Source organism: Strix aluco, chromosome 7 (genome assembly GCF_031877795.1).
Source record: "Strix aluco isolate bStrAlu1 chromosome 7, bStrAlu1.hap1, whole genome shotgun sequence".
NCBI classification, from domain to species: domain Eukaryota; kingdom Metazoa; phylum Chordata; class Aves; order Strigiformes; family Strigidae; genus Strix; species Strix aluco.
The window spans coordinates 19,047,282-19,068,109 of NC_133937.1; the positions used below are offsets into that span (position 1 = coordinate 19,047,282).

The 20,828-nt window shown below is 43.3% G+C and overlaps 1 protein-coding gene across 2 annotated transcripts in view; it reads right to left on the reverse strand.

Annotated features, from left to right (window-relative positions):
• The window catches only part of TLL2 (tolloid like 2), a 45,312-nt gene that overhangs the window by 8,254 nt on the left and 16,230 nt on the right, over window positions 1–20,828 (reverse strand). For both annotated transcript variants that reach the window (XM_074830030.1, XM_074830031.1), the window contains 8 exons: window positions 18,968–19,083; window positions 16,950–17,052; window positions 13,739–13,855; window positions 9,989–10,134; window positions 8,828–9,023; window positions 4,621–4,746; window positions 2,732–2,892; window positions 1,209–1,389 (listed from right to left, as the gene is read on the reverse strand). In XM_074830030.1, coding sequence (XP_074686131.1) covers window positions 1,209–1,389; window positions 2,732–2,892; window positions 4,621–4,746; window positions 8,828–9,023; window positions 9,989–10,134; window positions 13,739–13,855; window positions 16,950–17,052; window positions 18,968–19,083 — 1,146 coding nt within the window. The remainder of the gene's footprint in view (window positions 1–1,208; window positions 1,390–2,731; window positions 2,893–4,620; window positions 4,747–8,827; window positions 9,024–9,988; window positions 10,135–13,738; window positions 13,856–16,949; window positions 17,053–18,967; window positions 19,084–20,828) is intronic.

Consider the following 20,828-nt stretch of genomic DNA (forward strand, 5'->3'; position numbering starts at 1 on the left):
GTCCAGTCAACTTTTTATCCCAGATACAATTCTCTTCAATTATCTTTCATTCCATAAAATGCATCATAATTGTGGTTTATTATATAATGCAGGTTTTGAATAGTTAAAGACTCATATCTAAAAGAAACCTATAGCATTGTCTCATTTTTTTAGAATAGAGTCTAGGAAAAGTATCACACAAATTCACTAGCCTAGGCAAAAAGATACTGGCCAGTCTTTATATTTTCAAGTTCCTACATCCTCTGACGAGCCTCCATCTTTAAATAGCTCTGTCCAAGAGCACAAGCAGCCACACAGAGAAGAGGATCTAAGGTACAAGCTGCCCCCTGAAGCTGAAATATGCCCCAGTGGATGTTCACTCCTATATGTTTAGGACTATGCATTCCTGAATCTCACTTTTCTGAGCATAGGATCTGCTCATGGTTTCCAGTCCAATTTAATTTATGAGCAGTTTATCTCCAATTCTTCTTGGGCCAATGCCCTCCCTGGACCTCATTAACCTCATCCATCTCCTCACTCCCAAATATATTTCTAGACGAAACATACCCCACCTCATCCTTCCTCTTGCTAGATTTAATAAGTCAGACCCCTAGATCTGAATCTATTCTGCAATTGTCTTAATTCAAGGCTGTTTTGCCTGATCATCCTCCTCAAAAACATTAATAGTCCTCGGTCTCTGCTGAAAACACAGCATGAAATGGCATTTCTACTTCCATATGATGTACAATTAACCTCCAGAACTCTCTGCCAACAAAGTACATCACTGATGCCAAGAGCTACAAAGGATTCAGAACAGAGGTTTAGAAACTTCCACTAGGATGCACTGCTTTGATGGGAAGGATTGCTATATAGAAGACTTCTGGAAATTTTCTAACTCTTCTTGTTTCAGAAGAAAAAGCTTTTCTTTAATGACTCCAGGGACAGGAATAACTTCTAGGATTGGGTTCCCCATTGTTTCCTGCTGTGGAAGGGCTGGAGGCATTGATGAAATCCATGCATCTTGCTGACACCACACTATGAAACTGGACCATATGTTGCACTGAGAAACCAAGGAGAAAGGTGACACAGCACAGAGCAACCATGCTTTTTAGATGTAACTAACTGTGTCAAGTTCTGCCTGATTTGACAGGAGGTTGAAGAAAATTCACCAAAACAAGAGGTTCAGTCAGAGGAGACAGCTAAGTAAGTGAAAGAATACAGCCACCTACCAGAGAAGTAGTGAACTTTAAAGCCTTTCTTGGAGACTGTGTTGTCTGATTTGAACTCCAGTCTCATGTTGTTACCATACGATGTGATTACTTCAGGCTTCTCTGAGCCACAGAATTTGCCATGCAGCTTGGAGTCAGAAGCTAACCCACTACGAACCTCGACATAGTCGTATTTACAGACCTGTCAAGAGAGGAGGAGATTTCTTAGCTCCATGGACTTGGAACAGAGCATTTCATTGGAAGGGGACAGAGGCTTGACTGAGAGGGAACAGAAACAGCCTTATACTCAAACACACTCCTAACTTCCTCAAATTCTCCTCCATTAGTGTTCTCACCCCCTTCCCTTGCTGCCCAGGTCTTAACGCATGGGTGTGTTTATCACCATTTAATTTAGCTAAAATAATTACTCCCATATTATCCAAGAAATTGACAGTGTTGAATAAATGTCCTAGTTTCATCTGGGATAGAGTTAATTTTTCTTCTTAGTATCTAGAATAGTGATGTGTTTTGGATTCAGTATGGGATTGGGTATGAGAATAATGTTGATAATACACTGATGTTTTCAGTTGTTGCCAAGAGATCATGCACTCTCCAACTCCCCACGTCCTGCCTGTGTGTACCAGAAGCTGGGAGGAAGCACAGCCAGAGCACCAGACTCAAATTAGCCAATGAAATATTCCATATCATGTAATGTCATGCTCAGTATATAAAGGAGGGGCAGCTGGGAAGGAGAGGGTTCTTTCTCACTTCTGGGATTGTGATTGCAGGATCTTGGTATTTTGGGATTGCTAGCCGGGAACAGTCTGGGCATCAGTCGGTGGGTGGTGAGAAATCACACTGTGAATTACCCATTTGTACTTTCTATTATTGTTATTGTTTTATTTTATTACAATTATTAAACTGTTTCTTTCTCAACCTGTGAGTCTCCCTTTACCTCTCCAATTAACTCCCCCATCCCCTGGGCGGGGGGAGGGTGAGTGAGCAACTGCGTGATGTTTGGCTGCCGGCCGGGTTTAAATCACAACTAACTTCAGCAGCCTGCTGAATTAAGGAAGAGCCACTGCTCCCATTTACAGTGGGGAAAGCAAGACCTGAATACTTTGTTCAAATTCCACCCTGCCCTTGGCAGGGGAGAGAACAAACTCTTACTGGTTATTTTTTTTATCCTTGAAGAACTCTACTTCATTTTTCATTTCCAATTATTCTCCCACAAAGGCAGCTCTGGGGAAGAGGGGAGATGGGACACCCATTAGGGATGGAAAACACCTACAATTATGCAAAACTGGTAGAGAAAAGAAGCCCACTGATAACAGAACAGCTTTAATCCTTCCATTCCATACAGAAAGCAGATCCAGACTTCAAGAGGAACAATTACTGTTATTGGCTTATTATATCAAGGGTGGGGAAACAACTAGAAGCTCCACCAGTAAGACAGAGTCTCCTCTTCCTTGTACCCCAAGGATTTATCCAGTTCTGAGTTAGCCAGTAGTCACACCTCTGAGATGCAGGGACTGGTTACGTACATCATTGCCTTCCAGCTCAAACACTTCGAACTGCAGAGAGATCCGGTACTGGGCTGGAGCTACCACCTGCCAGACGCAGTTTTTGTTAGTAGGATATTCCTTGGGCCATCCAGGGCTAGTAATGGTCCCATTGAGCTTGGTGATGAAGCCCCCACAGGCAGCTGGAGAGGCAATAAATGAACACAAGTTTTACTTGGTTCTGTTCAGACACACAAACTGGGCCACACTGTTAGCTTAGGAAATTAATCGGATCCTGGTTGGTGGCATATTTCAAATCCTGGTCTCCAGAACAGGTTTAAAATGTTGGGAGCTGCAAAGAAGACAGAAACCTCACCTGCTATAAATCACCAGTGAAACCACACTGCCAGGCTATGGTCCTGGGAGCCACTTAAACCATGTAAGATTGATCTTCTTTTTACCGTAGCCTTGGGCTTACTATGGATCAGTTGACTTGACATGCACAATACGGTTGTAAAGGCCAGCGTGGTAAATTCACCCACATTCAGTCCTACAAACCTTACTATTTCAAGTTTATCAGTAATGGAATAATTAGAAGATAATGCAATCCTAGGGAAGACACCCCTGTCAACTCTTCGTGGCTTAGTATATGTGGACTGCATCTTCTCTAAGGAAAACTGAAAACAAAGCCAAAGACTTAGCTTTATTATCCTGTTTCCTTCAAAAATTGAGGACATCTTAGCTTCACCCTCTTGTTGGAGGGTATGGATTTTACCTCAAAGGAATTAACCTCAGTTTATTCTTTTGCCGCAAAATTCTATTTGCAATGAAGCAATTTTTTCTTGCTCTTTCTTGGGAGCAATGAGATGCAGCCAGATCTTCAAAACCCACAGGGATAAAAGCTTCCTGCGTTTTGTTCCCAGAATCATTTTGCATTAAGAGAACTAACCCAAGGGAGCAGCTTCAATATAAGAAGTGTAGCAAGCAAGTGTGTCTGCAGAACCAAAAGCAATTTACTCTGATGTGCATCACTACAATATCAAAGACTATCCTTCCTGTATTGCCCACAAATGAAGTTTAAAATAAGAGGTTGAGTGCTCAACAAACACTTGCCAAATTAAACCAACCGGCTTGCTCAAAATTGCAAGAAATTATTAAATAAAAGTAAAGCTTCCAAAAGCCTTTTGCACACATTTAACTCTGCCCTCACCAAGTCGATAGCAACCTTCCCCAAACAGTCTGACAAAAGTAGAAGTCAGGGCAAACCAGGTGACATTGAGAGCACCACTCACAGCGTGTGGAGCTCCCTATACATCTCAGCTGAAAGGCAGAGCTACGAGACAAGAACAAGGTGTAGATTCTCACCACACCAACACCTGTATTGTTGGTGGGAGCAAACACTTGTTGCAAGAGATTAACTGTATAAATAGAAAGTGAACAGAAACAGTTTCTATCGAAGATGGGGGTTCCCCCCCCATAACAGAAGGGAATTTACTCCTCAGTATGGAGAATGTCTGTTTTGCGCACATGCAAAACATTTATATTTTATTCTACAAAAGAAATTTCTTTAAAAAAATAATAAATTCAGTCTTAGATTGAAATACTTTTGGGCCACTCAGTGGTTAGGTTTTAATACCCACCCTCCTTATGCTGCACGGTGGGAGATGTGGTCTGAACAGGGATCTCTGGCAATGAAGAACAACTGGTTTTAGAGATGTTTAGCAGTAGAGAATCAGAATATTTTCAGTATTTCAACCAAAACTTGTTTTTCGATGGAAGACGTTGACAAAAATAAATTTTTCAGTGGGAGAAGGTAAACAGAAAGAAAGAGGATGTAGGGGCAAGGAAAACAATCTCCAAGATGGTTCAACTTCATTATTAGCTGTAGTACCCATCCTACAGACAGATGGCTCAATCTGTAGGTTACTCACCTTCACAGCTTTTTTTATCAGCTGTCAGCTCATAGCCAGGCTCGCAGGTGCATTTGTAACTGCCCAGTGTGTTCTCACAGTGCTGCTCACACCCACCATTGTCCGGCAGCGAACATTCATCCATCTCTGTCAGGAGAAAACCAGAACAAGTCACACTTTCCTGACCACACATACCCCCTCATATTCCTCATGCAACACATCCGGACAGAAGAACCAGAGCACCAGCTGATGAGCTGAGCCCACAGAGCAGGCAACTAACAAGTGCTAAAGCAAGCTTACCACCAAAACCATAAAGGACTACAATTACTGTTACTAGTCAAGAGTGCTTTTTCTGGACAGGAGCAGGAAAACACAGTCTCCTGTAAAGAATTCACTGCCTTTTATTCTCATTTGCCCCTGTTTTTTTCTTTTGCTTTTTAAATTCCTCGTGCTCTTCAGTGACCTGAGCTAGCAGGAACCAGCCCATTATGATGCCCACAGCAATCGAACTGCAGGATGCCACACCCCACTGAACAGGGTGCAGAAAGGGAGCTGGGAGGACATGCAAGTAGTTCTTTCTTTTCACAGACACATGAAGTCTTGCTACCCTAGACTTTGAAGTCAGGTTCTTCCAATCACATCTCAACGACCTGAACTGACATTTTAATATACAGATAGCCAGAGGTACTGGCTTCTCACCTTGACCCCTGATTCCACGTGCATCCCTTAATAGATGGTTTTATTAAAATGGTTGTGGTGGGTTGGCCTCAGCTCACAGTCAAACACCCACCCAGCTGCTTGCTCACTCCCCAGCTCGCCACTCCAGTGGAATGGGGGAAAAACATGAGCAAGGAAGCTCCTGAGTTAAGACAGGGAAATTACCCATCAGTTACTGTTGTGGGCAAAACAAACTCAACTTTGGGGAATTTAACTTAATTTATTATCAATTAATATAAATATTGGAATACTGATTCTGGTATTGGGAAACAAAAACCTGAAAAAAAACCCCATCTTAAAACACCTTTCTGCCCCCTTTCCCAGGCTCAACTTCATTCCAGACTCCTCTCCCCCTGCCTTGTATCAGTGCAGCTTACATTCAGTCCCTTCAGCAAAACCACAAGTGTGCAATGGCAGGAGGAGATGGGGAGCTACAGTCAGTACATGACTCTGCTGCTCCTTCCTTCTCATACTTCCCCCCTGCTCCAGCATGGGTCCTCCACAGGTTGCAGGGAATATCTGCTCTGCCATGAAGCATCTCTACATTCTTCTCCTCTGACCTTGGTGTTACCTCAGCTGTTTCACACTTTTTGTTCCCTTCTCCTCTCTCTCTCTCTCTCCATCATTTTTGACCTTTCTTAAACACGTTCTCACAGAGGTGCCACCAGCTCAGCTGATGGGATCAGCTGTGTCCTGCAGTGGGTCCACTGAGGAGCCAGCTTGAAACATCTGTCTGGCATGGGGCAGCCCCTACAGCCTCCCACTGCCAAGACCTTGACATCTACACCCGATATAATGTTCCAGTAACAGTTACTGTTACGTAGCTCACATAGGAACAGTCTTGACTAGATGATCACTGTAGGTTCCTTCCAACCGAAATATTCTGTTCCCTTCTATTGATAACACTGTCTTCCTGCAAAGCCCTCCCACAGTCAGGAACCCCCAACTGCAATAGTTTCAGTCCAAACAAATTTTATGTTCTGGTTTCTGTTTGTGGATTCACTATGAAGATAGTAGAGTATTTCTTTGCTGCTCCATGCTTGGGTACAGGTTCAATAGCGTCTAATCTGGCTGTTAAATCACTTGCTTGAGAGAAGAGAGAGTCTACAACTCCTGCAGATCATCAAACACCCCTGTGATCAGTCTTTACCACAGAAGGACATGTCCTGGCTATGAGCAGGTATATTTTGCAAAGTATTGTCTTTCCTCTAATGCTCGCCATGAGGAAGGAAGGCACAACAATGTGAGTGTAAGACAAGCACATCACTACTAAGGCTTCAACCATATACAAAACAGGCTCCAGTGATACAATTTGTTACAAAAATGAAGATAAGTAATAAAGAATAATCCTAGAGCTTTCCCTTGAGATATACCTGATGGGATGGACATGAGGTAATTGCTTTTTATATTCTCCTGACATTGTCTCTTGGATGTGACCAATGGCTTACCCTCTCTGAGCTGTCTTATTCAATCTTAGCTGTTTGCAGGTTTATTTTCTCTGAAAAGTTAGATGTTACCAATGCAAGTTCTCACAAAGCATAACATCCAATTCCATCCTTAACTCTGCTTGGGGTTTTTTAAGCCGAGTTATTTTCTTTCAGTGTTGTAAGATATGCAATTGAAGCTCTATTCCTGTCATAATTCATTAAGGCAAAGCTGACCCATTGCTCAATTAGCTATGGGTGGCAGCCTGAAGAGTGCATGCAGAGCCATTTAATTTGTTCATTTATTTTGTTCATGGAGTGGCTGGTATGGATATGGAGGTACAGGTTGCAGACTTCAGATCCCAGCTTGAAACTCCACATGTTGCCTGTAGGTACGTCTACCCAGCTTTTGCAAACTGACATCAGCTCTGTCCATAATGCAAGCTAGCTAGAAGTTGTGTAGCTATGGCTACTGTGGTGCTTGGTCCAAGCAAATATATTCTACTCCTCAGCTGGACTCATCGGCATGGATTTAGCAACACCCTAACCATCCATGAGCCACACGGTTTCTGGTTCAAACATTTGAAGCGCAAGCAGACACTGCAAGATGTAGTCTGCCAGAAAAAATTCACAGACAATACCTGTGTCTGCAATTGTACTAAGTAGTGAATGTTTATGAATTTTTTTACAGAAAAAAGAAATAAATTTATTTCTGACTATCTGTATCACAAGAAAAACATCCCAGGTTCAGTGTGTAACGTTCTTCCCCTACAAACTTGCAGGTGAACCTCAGATTCTAGAGAATGACTTGCTGCAGGCCAAGAAGTCTCCGTGTAGTGCCAGTCTCTGGAAGACATCTCTGCAGCAGTTAGTCTGCACTATCGGCTCCTGCAAGAAGCCAAAATGTCTTTAGGAAGAAGTATTCTCTGTGTCTTTATGGAATCTGAGAAATTTAAACAAGGAAGTCTAGGCACTGTGAGAGTTTTTCAGGGACTGCAATTAAACATCACAGTATTTGCCAGTGATCTTGCAATAACTCTTTGTCATGGTCCATTAGGATCTCTCAAATCTACAGGACAAAGTACTCTGTGAATTAAGCTTTATTTAAATATTTTTTTTTTGCGCATAAGTGCACAGATTAAGAATTACGGGTTATAAACTGTGAAACCTTATAACTTGAATGGTGAATAAGTGAAGTCATGTGATAGACTAGTCTGAGCAAAGGGGATTGAGCCCTGACACGTTTGTTGTATTTCTTAATAAGCTCATGAAATAAAGTTTAATTCACAGAGTACATTGTCCTGTAAATTTGAGAGATCCAAACGGACCATGACACCCTTTAACGAAAGACAAAAGTTAAAGTAGACATAAGTAAATTATGCAATCCAAATATTGACATTGTAGCTATTATTTCTGTACAACTGTCACTGAACCTAAGAGAAACATGACTATCTACCTCGCAGCAGCTCCGCATGTATTTTCCCAAATAGTTAGACATTTGGTTCTTGCCTCCATCAAGTCACCAGGATGCTGGTAAAGGACCATGTCTTGGGTCCAGTTCTTAAGAAAAATCTTAAGTCTTATTCGCATCCTCCTGAAAAGGATCTCAGCTTAGGAATACATTTGTCTCCTAAAGCACTCAGAAATTTTCCCTGGGATTCTACTTGCATTCAAATTTACCCTCTCTCCAGAGGTTTCTTTTGGAATAGAACTTAAGCAGAGAGGTGTTTTTAACACTTTGTGCAGTAGTAGCACCTTCTTTGAAAATGTCAGTGTCCCCTGGCATGGATAAAGGGAGGTCACTTTCTGTCCAGCTGTGCAACGCAAGGCGTTAGTGCCTGTGCTGGTACTGACCCAGTAGGCTTGCTTTCTGTCTTAATCAGGGAGGCGGTGTTCATGCCTCAGCATCAAACCCCTCTACACTCTCAAAGCAATTTGAATATAAACTTGATATTGGTGGTTGTACGGACAAGTCTAATAGCTCTTAACTACAACTAGATACAATGGTAGCTGATCACTTTGGGATGGCAGTAAGTGAAGGGATGAATACTCTCCAACTTTGACATTGAGGGTACTAGATCACATACCTTTAAAGAAGTTTGCTGCGAAGCCTGCTTTATTGATGGTTGCATCAGATGCAAACTTCATCCATACTTTATTTGAAGTGGATTTGATATCTTCTGGCTTCTCGTAGCCACAGAAGTGACCGATCAGTGGGCTGTATTCAGTGAGGCCATCTCGGATCTCCAGGTAGTCATAAGAACAGGTGTCGTGCCATTCAATCTGCAATGGGAAAAGAGCGTGCCTGTAGCTCACTAGTATGAGTGCTCTGAGTCAGACTAGTTACCCAGTTAGAATCTGGCCAGAGATCAGCTTCCAAAGGAGCATCCCAAACAACCAGTCACAACTAGGTACTTGCCTCATGGCTGCCATTGAACGGTCATGCAGTTGAAATTGCATTCAAGCCCAGGTATGTCTCAGTTCTACTGCTATTTCATGGCTATCCTTCAGTGAAACCCAGTCCCTGACTATCTGCAAGCTGCTTTTCCATGAGAAATTGTAAGGAACAGAGCAGAACAACTACAAACAAAAAGGTTCAAGGAATAGATGTGGGGTCACAGCTAGGAGGTAGCGGTGTCAGCCTGTTCCAGGACAAGCACAGTAAGTGTGCACAAGCCACAGAAACCTATGGGCTAGATGGGATTTATGCACCAACTCAGGTTCTGTCCACTCCTGTCTGTGACTTATACATCAGAAGTCAGAAACAGATCATTAGGGATCTAGCTAAGAGTGTAAGACATCCTATAACCAGTAGGAGAAAACCTTTCTGAGCTCTTCAACGCCTGTCTGCCATCTGGGAATATGGTGTTTCCCTGGAGAGTCACAAACATCCTGCAATCTGCCAAGGCACAGTGACATCAACAGGAGTTTTTCGCCTGGATTGTGACCATTCAATTTCATTTGGCCAGAGCGAAAATTTAAGGACTCATGAGGTCCTACTTAACATCATCAACAACTTTGTGTCCCCTCCAATTCCTTCTGTCTAGAGTAACAGTTTTTCAAAACTCATCCTATTTAAAACTTCACTTCAAAATCTCTGAGCAAACTTCTGGTGAGGAGAAAGGATGTTCTCAAGTATTAAAAAGATTTTTTAAAAAAATTATTATTTACATCACTCTCTTCTTAATTTAAAGGATCTACATAGGCAAAATAAAATCCATAATATAATATACAATGACATTTCTCACCTCAAATGCTTGGAATGTGATTCCTATGTGAAAGCCCTCAGAAACTGTGATCTTCCAGATGCACTCTTTGGAAGGTCTGTAGTCATCTGGGTAATTGGGAGATTGGATCTGGCCAGCATCTTTGTGAATTTCTCCACCGCAAATAGCTTCATAAAAAAAAACATCAAAACTACGAGATTGAAGGTTTTTCCTTAGGTAAAGCCTGCTCCATACATAGCCTTCTTCCTCATTCAAATCTGTATCAATACCATTTGTTACACAAAGGCAACTACAAATCAAGGAAGTTTTCACCTATCTAACATTTTGTCTTAGTGACAGTGTCTCCTGTCTTGCTGTGCCAACGTCCTTACAAGATGAACTCACTGGGATAGAGAACTTTTACGGATTTGCATGTTTCACACTCCTGGTCACCTTCATAACTGCTTAAAACCTGCTACCAGCGCTAAGGACCAAGAAAAGTTGGGGAAAAAAAAATAAATAAAAAACAGTTGCAGATCTAATCCAGCCACACGATGGCAATATTAACAAGCATGAGTTGAGCAGTTCACCAGGAGACCATCAGGTTGACTGCTGTGCATGAAAAATTAAGCTTTGTGCTAAATGTTAAGACTAAGTTAAAGATCAAGAAGAGAAAATTTAATTAAATTCTAGTTTAATACAAAACTAGCAGAGACCTCAAGGACAATAACAGTTCAGCATAATTGTCTGCAAGACTATGCAACAAAGTAAAATTGCAGGCTAAAACCAATGTTACCCGGTGATACATTGCACATGTCTAAAGAGTATTTTGGCTGTGTTTAAAGTCAAACAGACAAAAAGCACTGACAGTAAGTACAAGACAGATGGCACTGCAATGACACCTGTCAGACATCAACCACCTTCACCCTTGGGGTCTCCCCAAAACACATTGCATTAGCAATTCAGATGCGGGTTTCCCTTTAGTGTCCTGGAAATTGCTTGCATCGGGTAACATTGTCTTGGTTTGCATTGTAAGCTGCTAATGTTTAACTTCGACCTAATTAAAAGCACTGTTTCACTACTGCAGTGCTAACTTCTTTCTTAAGAGAATCAGTGCTAAGGCACCACCAAGTAGTTGCACCCAAAATTCAGCTGCAGGGCATAATTTAGGCTGTAGTTTCAGTTCATATATTCAGAGCTACAAGTGGGTCTAGAGAGAACCTCTGAGGGACACTTTAGACAACTGTCTCCCCCACCTAATAGAAAGAGAACTACAAGAGCAGAGAACTGACAGGTTTTTTTTAACAGCCATAAAACTGTCAGCCAGCAAACAGTATTTTCTCTATCTACTGCAGTAGTTCACACTGAAATTCAGCTGAGCACCAAGTGTACTGGAAAAGCTTTACTGCAAAATGGAAGGAACATCTGCTGATAGAGCCTGAGAAGGCAATAATGATGACAAATTTGGGGCTGCCAGTAGTGCTGTAGGGCAAAACCACCAGCATCTTCCCATCTTGAATCTCATGGAAGAAAAGGAACAATATGACTGAACCATGAGGACACTTTCACTACATTAACTCTCATTTAGTATCAAGTAATTTTCCCATCATGTGACTACATGCTTCTGCCTCTTTCCTCTCATCTACTGAAAACTTTAGGGCCAAGATCTGGAGAAATCCAAATCCAAAAATCAGTCCTCGTTCACTGAGCTCCCAGCAAAGTTCAGATGCATGAGCATTTACATGCACTCTCACTAAAGCAGGGGACAGAGAAGAAGTGCTAAAACCCACTTTGACTTTTTAGTATGTGACAGATAAGAGTTTAAAAGAGGAACTAACAGCAACACAGAGAGCTTTTGGACAAAAATTGATAGAAAATTAAACATTTAAGGGCAATCCCTCCTGGAAATAAAAATTACCCTTATTGCCTAGACACAGAAGTCACAAAACAGCTGAGTAAGCTACCTGACAATGGAAGAAAGAAACATGCCACTACCAGAGCTTGCATGAGAGGGAAATAAGGATTAAGGAAGATTTTTGGAAACTCTCCCATTTCAGCAAATAAGTTATGGAGACAGATGCAGATAATCTTACTACCTGCTGCTCTGACAAGAGGCTGAGCTAAGAAAAGAACTATGCAAAGCGCCATCACTTTTTCTGTGGCACAAGCTGGCTTCCACCAATCACAGTCTGTGCTTGCTCTCAGGCTTAGTCATAGATTTCATACCTTTCCAATGGAAGTTTCTTGCAGGAAAGGGTTAAATAAAAAGACAGAGTCTTGATGAAGCAGGCAAATAGGAACAGTCAGAGGGATGCAAAGTTTGACCACTAGATGCACATTCCACTTTCATCTGCTCTCCTCAAAAGTCAAGTGAAACAAGTATTGCTCTTGTTTACTGAACCTTTAGGGTTATTTACTAATCAACAGGAAAAATGGAAAATTACCAAGAGAAAAGAAAGTTTTGCAAAGTGACTTTGGCATGTAGCCAATGTAAAAAAATCTTTTTCTTTCAATATCATTTAGCAATATGAAGCATGACACCATATTAACATGCATAATGAAGAACAGAGAAGTTGCTTCCTCAAAACATGCCTTGCCTTGCTTTTTTTCTTTTTCTTTTAAAGCTGGAGCAGATATCACTGGTGAATAACCCATTGTAAGAATTAAGCTGACTAGCCCCTCGAAAGCAATAAGCCAAAATAAAACACTCTATTAGAGACACACTAGTTTGATCACTTCTAATTCCAACAAACTACCATAAAAAGGGTGTTACAAACCACATGGTCCAGGCAACAGCTGCTTCTCAGGAGAGATGTAAAAAAAAAAAAAAAAATCAGGCAAGCTACCTCTGTCTCTGGGGCAACAATTCCTGCAGAAACCAGATATTTCTCCCATAAAACAGATTTGTTAGCCCCACACTGTTGTGAAATCCTCATATGCTTTATTTGCACTTCCCCAACAGTCCTGTGCTTTCTTCACTTCCCTCTGTTAGTATCATTTATATGAGTATATTGGAGACTTGGGCACTGGGCTTCCAGTGTCATGCTTGTTCCTGTGGCTGCAGAAAGAAGATGATATAACGTCAGTACCAATACAGTCAACCTCAATACTGCTGACAACACCGGTACTTCTAAGAAAATGCCTGCTGCCCAGAGAACAATGAAGGCTTTTAATACATTTTAGAATCATTATTGTAAGAAATAAACATATATGGAGAATGGGTGTTACTGATTTGTTAGTGACTTTGGTAGTATGGCTCCTCCTCCGAAGTGGTTTCAGCATCCCAGTGCCATGCAAGTCTCCACAGTACCTGACCTGCAGAAGACCTGACATGCTAATTTCTAATCTTCTGCAAGTAAAACATACCAGGAAGAAACCACAGAAGAGTCTTTACATTTGAGGAAAAAAAACCCCTCCAAAATAAGCTTGCATTAAGTGATATAAAACGTATGATCAAAAAAATAACTTTTCCTGTTCAATTACTGGAAGGAACTCCTGTTATACGCAGCACTGCTGCTTGCAGGGGCTAGTTAGAGCAAACAGAACCTGGCCTATGAATGGAAGCTATTGCTCTGTGCTCCTGTTGTCCCCCCAAAAAGATGATGATCTAGTTGAAAGACCCATGCCTTGTCTGCTGAAACGGTCTGCAAAATCTGCCAATTCCCCTAAAAACAAGAGCGGGGGCTGTATCTAACCACACGGTGAAGTGGAACTCCTGCTGATCCCGTAAACCCCTACATCCTGTTCTGGCTGCTCCTTGCAATGCAACAGACTTCTAGCTAAGGGCTGTACCTTCATAGACCACAAAGAAGCCTTTGCCCAGGATGTTACTGCTGCTCCGGAACTCGATCCACAGCCTGCTGTCCGTGGAGATTACTGGTTCAGGGATCTTGTCACCACAAAATCTACCTAGAAGGCAGGAAAGAGATGATAGCACCACGTAGCAGGCACCTGTGGCTCCAGGAAGCAAAGAGTCTGTGGTTAAAGGAACTCTGCTTTTGTAAAACACCCTTTCACTCCCACCACTTGTGCTTTTGAATGAGTTTCTGTTCCCCCCCCCCCCCCCCAATTCATATTCAATTATTAAATTAATAAAAGTTTTCTTCAGCTGGGAGCAGAATCCAGTAGTCACAGATGCAGCCTCTATTACCCTGGTAAAATCAAAAGGGCTCTTGCTTTGATCACATAATTGGGCAAATGAGCTGCAAGGGTGGGGAACCATGCCCTGTCCTTCTAAAGATGTGACATTAGGGAACATCCTTTCCACCTGCTAGGCCTTGGAAACTCCATCAGCATTTTGCACCCAAAAGCAAATTGTCTAAGTCAAACTGAGGGTAGGATGTGGTCATGCTGATAAGAAAACACCCCTTATCTCATCCTCTGCTCTCACCTCTTCCCAGTGAAGCCTCTGCAGTCATTCAATCTCTTTCAAGAGAAAGAGACCAAGAGCCTTTTTGATCCATGGTTCACCCAGCTCTGAGCTCTCTGGCATGAATCAGCACTGGTAAACACCCAAATCCTGCCAGCAAGGATGAATCCTGAAACAGAACAGCTGCAGATGGCATCTGCAGCCCAAACAACCTCAACAACCCTAATTTGGTGCTCCTCTACCTGTTCCAACAAGAATCTCCTCACAGAAACAGAGCAAACATCAAGTATGCATGAGAGCACTTCATGCAAACATCGTTTTTCACTTCGGTTGGCACCAGGAGGGATATATACTGAATTCAACATGGCCTTGGCACCCTGTCCAACTGAATCCCCAGTAGGAATTTGACAGAGAGCAGTTCCTCAGGTTGAATTCAGTCAGGGCAGCAGTGATAGGGATCCTGGCCTTGCAACACCAGGCAAAGGTTTCTTTGAACAACCTCCACTGGGTAAAAACCTGATTAATGCCTTACCTGCAAGACAGCACCTTAGTTCCCATCAGCAGGCTGCTCTGGTAGTTCCCTACACTGAATAAGGAAACAGACAGTTCAAGACTTGTTGGCTGGCAGGCAGAGAAGGCTATTGCTTTTCCTATGTATGGAGGGCAGAGTAGTTGGCATGAATCCTGTGTATTAAAAGCTAGGGGCCCCCTGCTTAGTCAGCTGCCCAGTCATCTACTGTGACTTCTGGCTCTGCCTGCCCCATCTTCACCACTTGGCAGCTTCAGGAAGGCTATGACCTTCAAGGATGCAAGAGCTATGCCTCTGTGACAGGTCAGTCAGTGCAATTCAGAAGGTGTGTTGGAAACTTTGTTTCTCTTCAACTGCAGTTTAATTGCCAACTTTTTTCTCTTGTTGAGCCACCCATCCAAATATTATCTCAGACCCTAGCTTTACTCAGCTACTCAATTCTGAGCTCCTGTGCCCTCAGGCTGCCCAGTGCTGTTGGGGCAGCATGACAGCCTGAAGCATATCACTGGCATCTCCCATCTCCACTCCCAAAGGGGATGCTAACAAACAGCATCAGAGTTGCAAAGCTCCTTCCTCGAGGGTCACTGAGCAACTGCCTCCTGGATTTAGACTTGGAGTTTAACAAGGGTGTCAAGGAGAGGAAACGCAGATGAGGAACGAGAATGAACAAACTCCTCAGAGTGTGATAAAGGACCCATTCATAAAAAGTTATACACCATTTAAAGGCTGGGTTTTCACACACTTCCCTGGGAAAATATGCAGCGCACATGTATTTTTTTCTCTCCGCAAGAAGCCCATGCTTTCACAATTCACACTAATCCCCCTCCCCGCCCCCTGCTGAATTGCCGTCTGTCTGCCTCTTCCGAGCTAATTTCATGGGCTCAGCCCCTTGCGGGAGCTGTGGCCACTCATGCAGCGTCTCCTTCCAGATGGAAACACTCATGAGTCCACCTGCACTAGGGGGACGGGGATGTGCTTGGCTTCTGAAATACCTTTAAATTACTGGGCAGAAAAAAATAAAATAACAAAGAGCTAAGTTGCAGCTGCTGGAGCAATGTTACCTGATGCATGTGCAGCAGAAAACAGCAATAAATGCTGCCAACCCCAAAACAGGCAGGAAGCAGTAAAACCAGCTACAGCTACCAACTATGTGCTGAAAGGCAGGCCCACAGAAACTTCTGGAGAGCAGGATGGCTTCAGCCTCAGCACCTTGCCTGGTACCAATGCTGTGATGTCCAGTGTGGCCAAGGAGAGTACTCAGGCCTCCCCAAGCCCACTGACCCCATACCGACTAGCCCAGTCCTGTGCTGCAGCACGGGGCACAGCAACTCTAACACAGCTGGAGATGCTACACAACCTGATTGCTTCTTTCCTTTCAGGCACAAGGGGCTGTTTGCAGTGCAGCATTTTACAAGCTGGGACATCGAGGTCAGGGTGTGGTGTCAGGTTCAGAGCCAGTGGCAAAGCAGGTGGGGCTTCTGACTGCCCACTCAGGGTAACAGAAGACTTGCAGTTATGATAGCAGGAGGCAGAGGAATAGGGAAAACACAGAGGAGCTGCACTATCTTGAGATCTTTGGGAACAGGAGCAGAGTAGACGCCTTGCACAGTTTGACATCCTAGGCATGGTCTAGCAAGTTCCCTGCTAGCAGTACAGAGGCTCAAAATACAGACTACGGTGTATTTGAGAACACAAACACTTGAGAAATAATGGCAGTAGCTTGGGCCAGGAGCTGTATGGCTGCTTCATTCTGACTGTCTGACAATTCCACCCCAGTCTTAGGAAAAAGCAATAATAAAACTCCAGAGACCACATTTTTAGTCCCAGCCATGCCCCTGGCTCACTTACCTCTCTGCCTTGCTTCTCAAGCTGTAAAAGGAAGGAATAAAGTCTTTGCTACCAAAGGGCTTGGAGCATGGATCATTTGGTGTGAATACAGCGCACCAACATCTCTGGATGGTGACATTAATGGATGGCCAGTGCACTGGCTGGATGTAGGCTCCTTCCAGGTAAAGGAAGGTTTGTTTCTGTTTGTTTTCCCCACCCACCTCCCTAAACATCAAGAACACCACATAAAATGCAATTAAAATGAAATAGCTACTCACCCAGTAATGGAGCCTTCCTCCAGTAGCCGTCACGCACCTCCACATAATCATACCAGCAAAGGCGACTTTTAAATAGGTCCATTGATGTGAAGTTTAACATAATCTGAAAGGAGAGAATGCACACTTCTCTTTGGGAAGGGAGCTACTTTAAAGAGAAGACCCAATAGATTATGTGCTTCACCTCTGCTACAGTGCTACCTAAATGAGTATGCAGGTATGCAGGAAAAGACAGTTGGATTTTTTAATCAGCTTTCCTCAAAAAATAAACGCTGCTTTTATTTTAATGAAACCATGAAAGTACATGACAGCAGATAGCATTTTGCTATCCATTCTGTAATTCACAGTCACTGCTCCTCAGTTACTAAAATGCTACTTAAAAAAAGCCCAATTTGGGTTTTTTAAAATTAAAAATTGGATCTTTGGTTTTGATTAACGTGAACATCATAGAGAAACACATTGCCCCAAAACACAGATGTTTGGGGTCTATACCCTTATATAAACAATGCTTATAAGCAATAGCTAATTTTGCTGACAAGTTTCCACATCCTGACAATTACATTCACACCATCACTGTGACGCAATTGTGTTCAGTGGCTTCAAGCAGAGTTGAGCGTTAAAATTTTATCCCTTTGGTCTCCTTCCTCTGTAGCATGGATTACAGGCCTTGCTCTGGGCATACAGAAGTCACCAATAGAGTGTACTTGTGGCATTTTTGTCCTCACAAGATTTGATCCATGTATTAATTTACATCTATAGTCTGTCACAGAAACATCATTAGGTTAAAACAGATATTCTCCCCCAAAGCTCTGGCTGGATGTGCAGAGTGCAGTCTGTAACAATGTCGCTTGCTTTGTACACACTTTTGCAGTTTTCTGACTTTGGACAGCAAAGGAAGGTTCATCTGTTTCTATGCAGATGAATACTACAAGCCCAATATCTGTTCTAAGCTAATGCCTCAGTGCTATGATGTTATTTTGTACCAGTTGCTGCATTTGATTAAACAGATAAGTTGAAGCATTTAATTTAAACTTGATTTTTTTTTTAACATTAGTCGTTCAGCATTTAGATGCTGGGTCCCGACTGATACAGCTCTTCTGAAGAGGCTGAGAGACAAAGGGAGAATTTACAGCAAGATTTACACCGCAAAACTCCCAGTGCTATAGTTTCAAAACCTGGATGGTTCTTGGCACCTCTGCCCCTGGCGAAACTCTCCCTGCAGCTAATGGTGGGAACTTAGCACTGCATGGGACTGGACTTGCAGGTGACAGAACTGGGTCCCAGAGAAAGGCAGCTGCTGCAAAATGAGTGAGCTCTGCTCTTCTTTGTTCAAGTCTGAGTCTTAAGTGTATCTCGAGGGTGGTCCTCAGCAAAGCCACTCTGCCGAGGAGCTCCCAAGCCAGGCTATGTATTCTTGCAGCTTGGTATGGCATGAAAGGCCTGAAGGGCTGGTGTTAGTGGATTAAGGAAAGATTTCATTTCCACAGGAAGATCAATAAAACAAAAGGATCTGGGAAGAAAGTGATGCTCAGTGGGGCTCAGCAGTTCAAGGCAGGGAGTGGGAGTCCCCTGGCAGGGACATTATGCCTGTGTGACAGGGCCAGGCCACTGATGTCACTCACAGCTCCTCAGCTCCCTGCAGGACCCCAGCTTGCTGGCACACTTCACCTAACTCATCTGACTGGCACCTGGCTTTGAAAGGTGAGTTCAGCCAGAACTAGTGGATGGCAGGAAAAGGCTATGCAGCGTTCAGTCTTGAATTGAAAGGAAGGATCAGAGATCAACATGCAGCCCAGACCTGCGAGAGGGCTCTGCTCCAGCATTACCTCTCCTCACCTCAGGACCACGTATTCCTGATCCCATCTCTGGAAGGACAGCGGTGGTGCTCGGGAGTTTTTCCAGGCTCCATCCCTGCACTCTAGGCACGCAGAGATCTTTTGGCAGCTGCTAACAATGTCATCACAATCAAAACCACATGCAAGGGAAGTGCAGAGTACACCTTATGCTGGTGTGGCACCTACCTTTTCCCCTGGGGTCACTGAGATTCTCCAGACACAGTGAGAATAGGAGGGGTAGCCATTTGGAAAACCAGGGGCTGAGAAATTTCCTGTTGAGTCCTGCAAGGTCTCTCCACAAGCTGCAGGAGAGGGGAAAAAAATACAGCAACAATGAGTGACTCTCTGAAAGATATCAGGGTCTACCAGAACGTTTGCACATGGCTGCTGTGTGCAGATTGGTGGCTGGTACTCTAAGGATGTTCATTCATGGTACTGGCCAAAGCATATTGACCACCTGAGACCTTGACAAAAGGGTGATGTGAAATTTGTCAGAATTCCCAGGATAGAAGATGATCAGTGCAAGGACACAGGGGAAACAGCTTTAAAAAGGCACCCTTCTTCCTTCATCTTCCTTCCACACACCAGCATTTTCAGGTTTCAACCCTACAGAGGAATATCTCATCTACTAATCAAATGCAAAATATTAACCCCACCCCACCTCACAACCCCAAGACTGCTGCCAGAAAATCTGTTTTCCCTTCATTACAAGCTGCTCAATTAAGTTCTCCTTAGTTACCATTGTTAAGTGTCTTTTTTTTGGGTTAAAACATCCTAACAAAAGTGGGGCAAGCCCCACTGCCCTTACGCTTCGGCTGTCGAGCACCTACCCTTGCTGTCACACTGTGCAGGATAAAACGTGAGCACTGCAGCTCACTCTGCTCTCCACCTTCCCATTTTTGTGGCCTGCTGCAGTTGATGAAATGTAGATTCCAGAGCAACTTTTGAGAAGCAAGTAATATGAACACATATATGTTACTTCAGGGAACTGCAGCTTCCAACATCTGGGAAAGCCATGACTACTGTAGTTCCTGCTCTCTGAGCCAGGAAGACTGAGCTGGAACAAGGAGTGACCATCTACATCTGCAGAGCAGCTGACTGGCTAAATGGGAGGATCACAAATATCAAAGCTCCCATTTCCTTCAGAGTGTTCACTAGACACATGCAAACACCTATCGCAAGGAACAGGGACCTTGGCTTGCCTGTTTTCCAGTTGTTTTTCCAATTTCCTAACCCGCTGATGTTATAAAACTGCTCCTGACCTGCAGCTTGGTTTCCTCAGTGACAGTAAGACAGCTCCCAAAAATCCCTCATTAAGCAGCAGTGCTTTGAAAGATCTGACAAGTCCGAACATCTGGCTCCCTTTCTCATGGAAATTCCAGGGGATGTTCCTCTGCCTGATGCTATCACACACTCACTAATTTTTCAGCCATGATTACATTTAGATGGGAGGGTCAGAAGTTGGAGGTGAAAAGAGACTGGTCCCATTCAAAAAGTTTAATATCTTCAAAAAGGGGAGAGGGAGTCACCTAGACCAGAATTTCTTAGTTTCTCTGAAGTAGTTTGATCTACAGCTTGACAGATCAGACTAGATGAACAATAGGCAGGGGCACAAAAAGGGTTTTTGCCCAACCAAACAGCTCACAGGGATGCTCTGGAAGGTGGAGTCACTCCTAGGAACAAGTTGCACATATTTCAAGGCACAGGTCAGCATGGGATCTGGCAAAGTGATTCTGGTCAGGAAAGCCAAAGGTATATTAAACTACTAGAAGAAAGCACCACTGAGAAAAACAGGCAGGTAAATGCACACATCTGCCCCAGAGGAATGAAGAAAATAAATGAAAGGTCCAAACCTCTACACTGCTCCTTCCTTCTCAAGCAGTTTTGAGCCCTGACAACTTCCCCTGCAACTACAAAGGAGCATTGCACAGCAAGTTTTAGTTCCAGTTCTGCAGAAATAGCTAATATCCTCCCACCTCTCCCAAAATGTTTAGTAGGTGATGCTGTCTGTATTCTTTGGGTGGATGGAGATGCTTGTAAAAGGTGA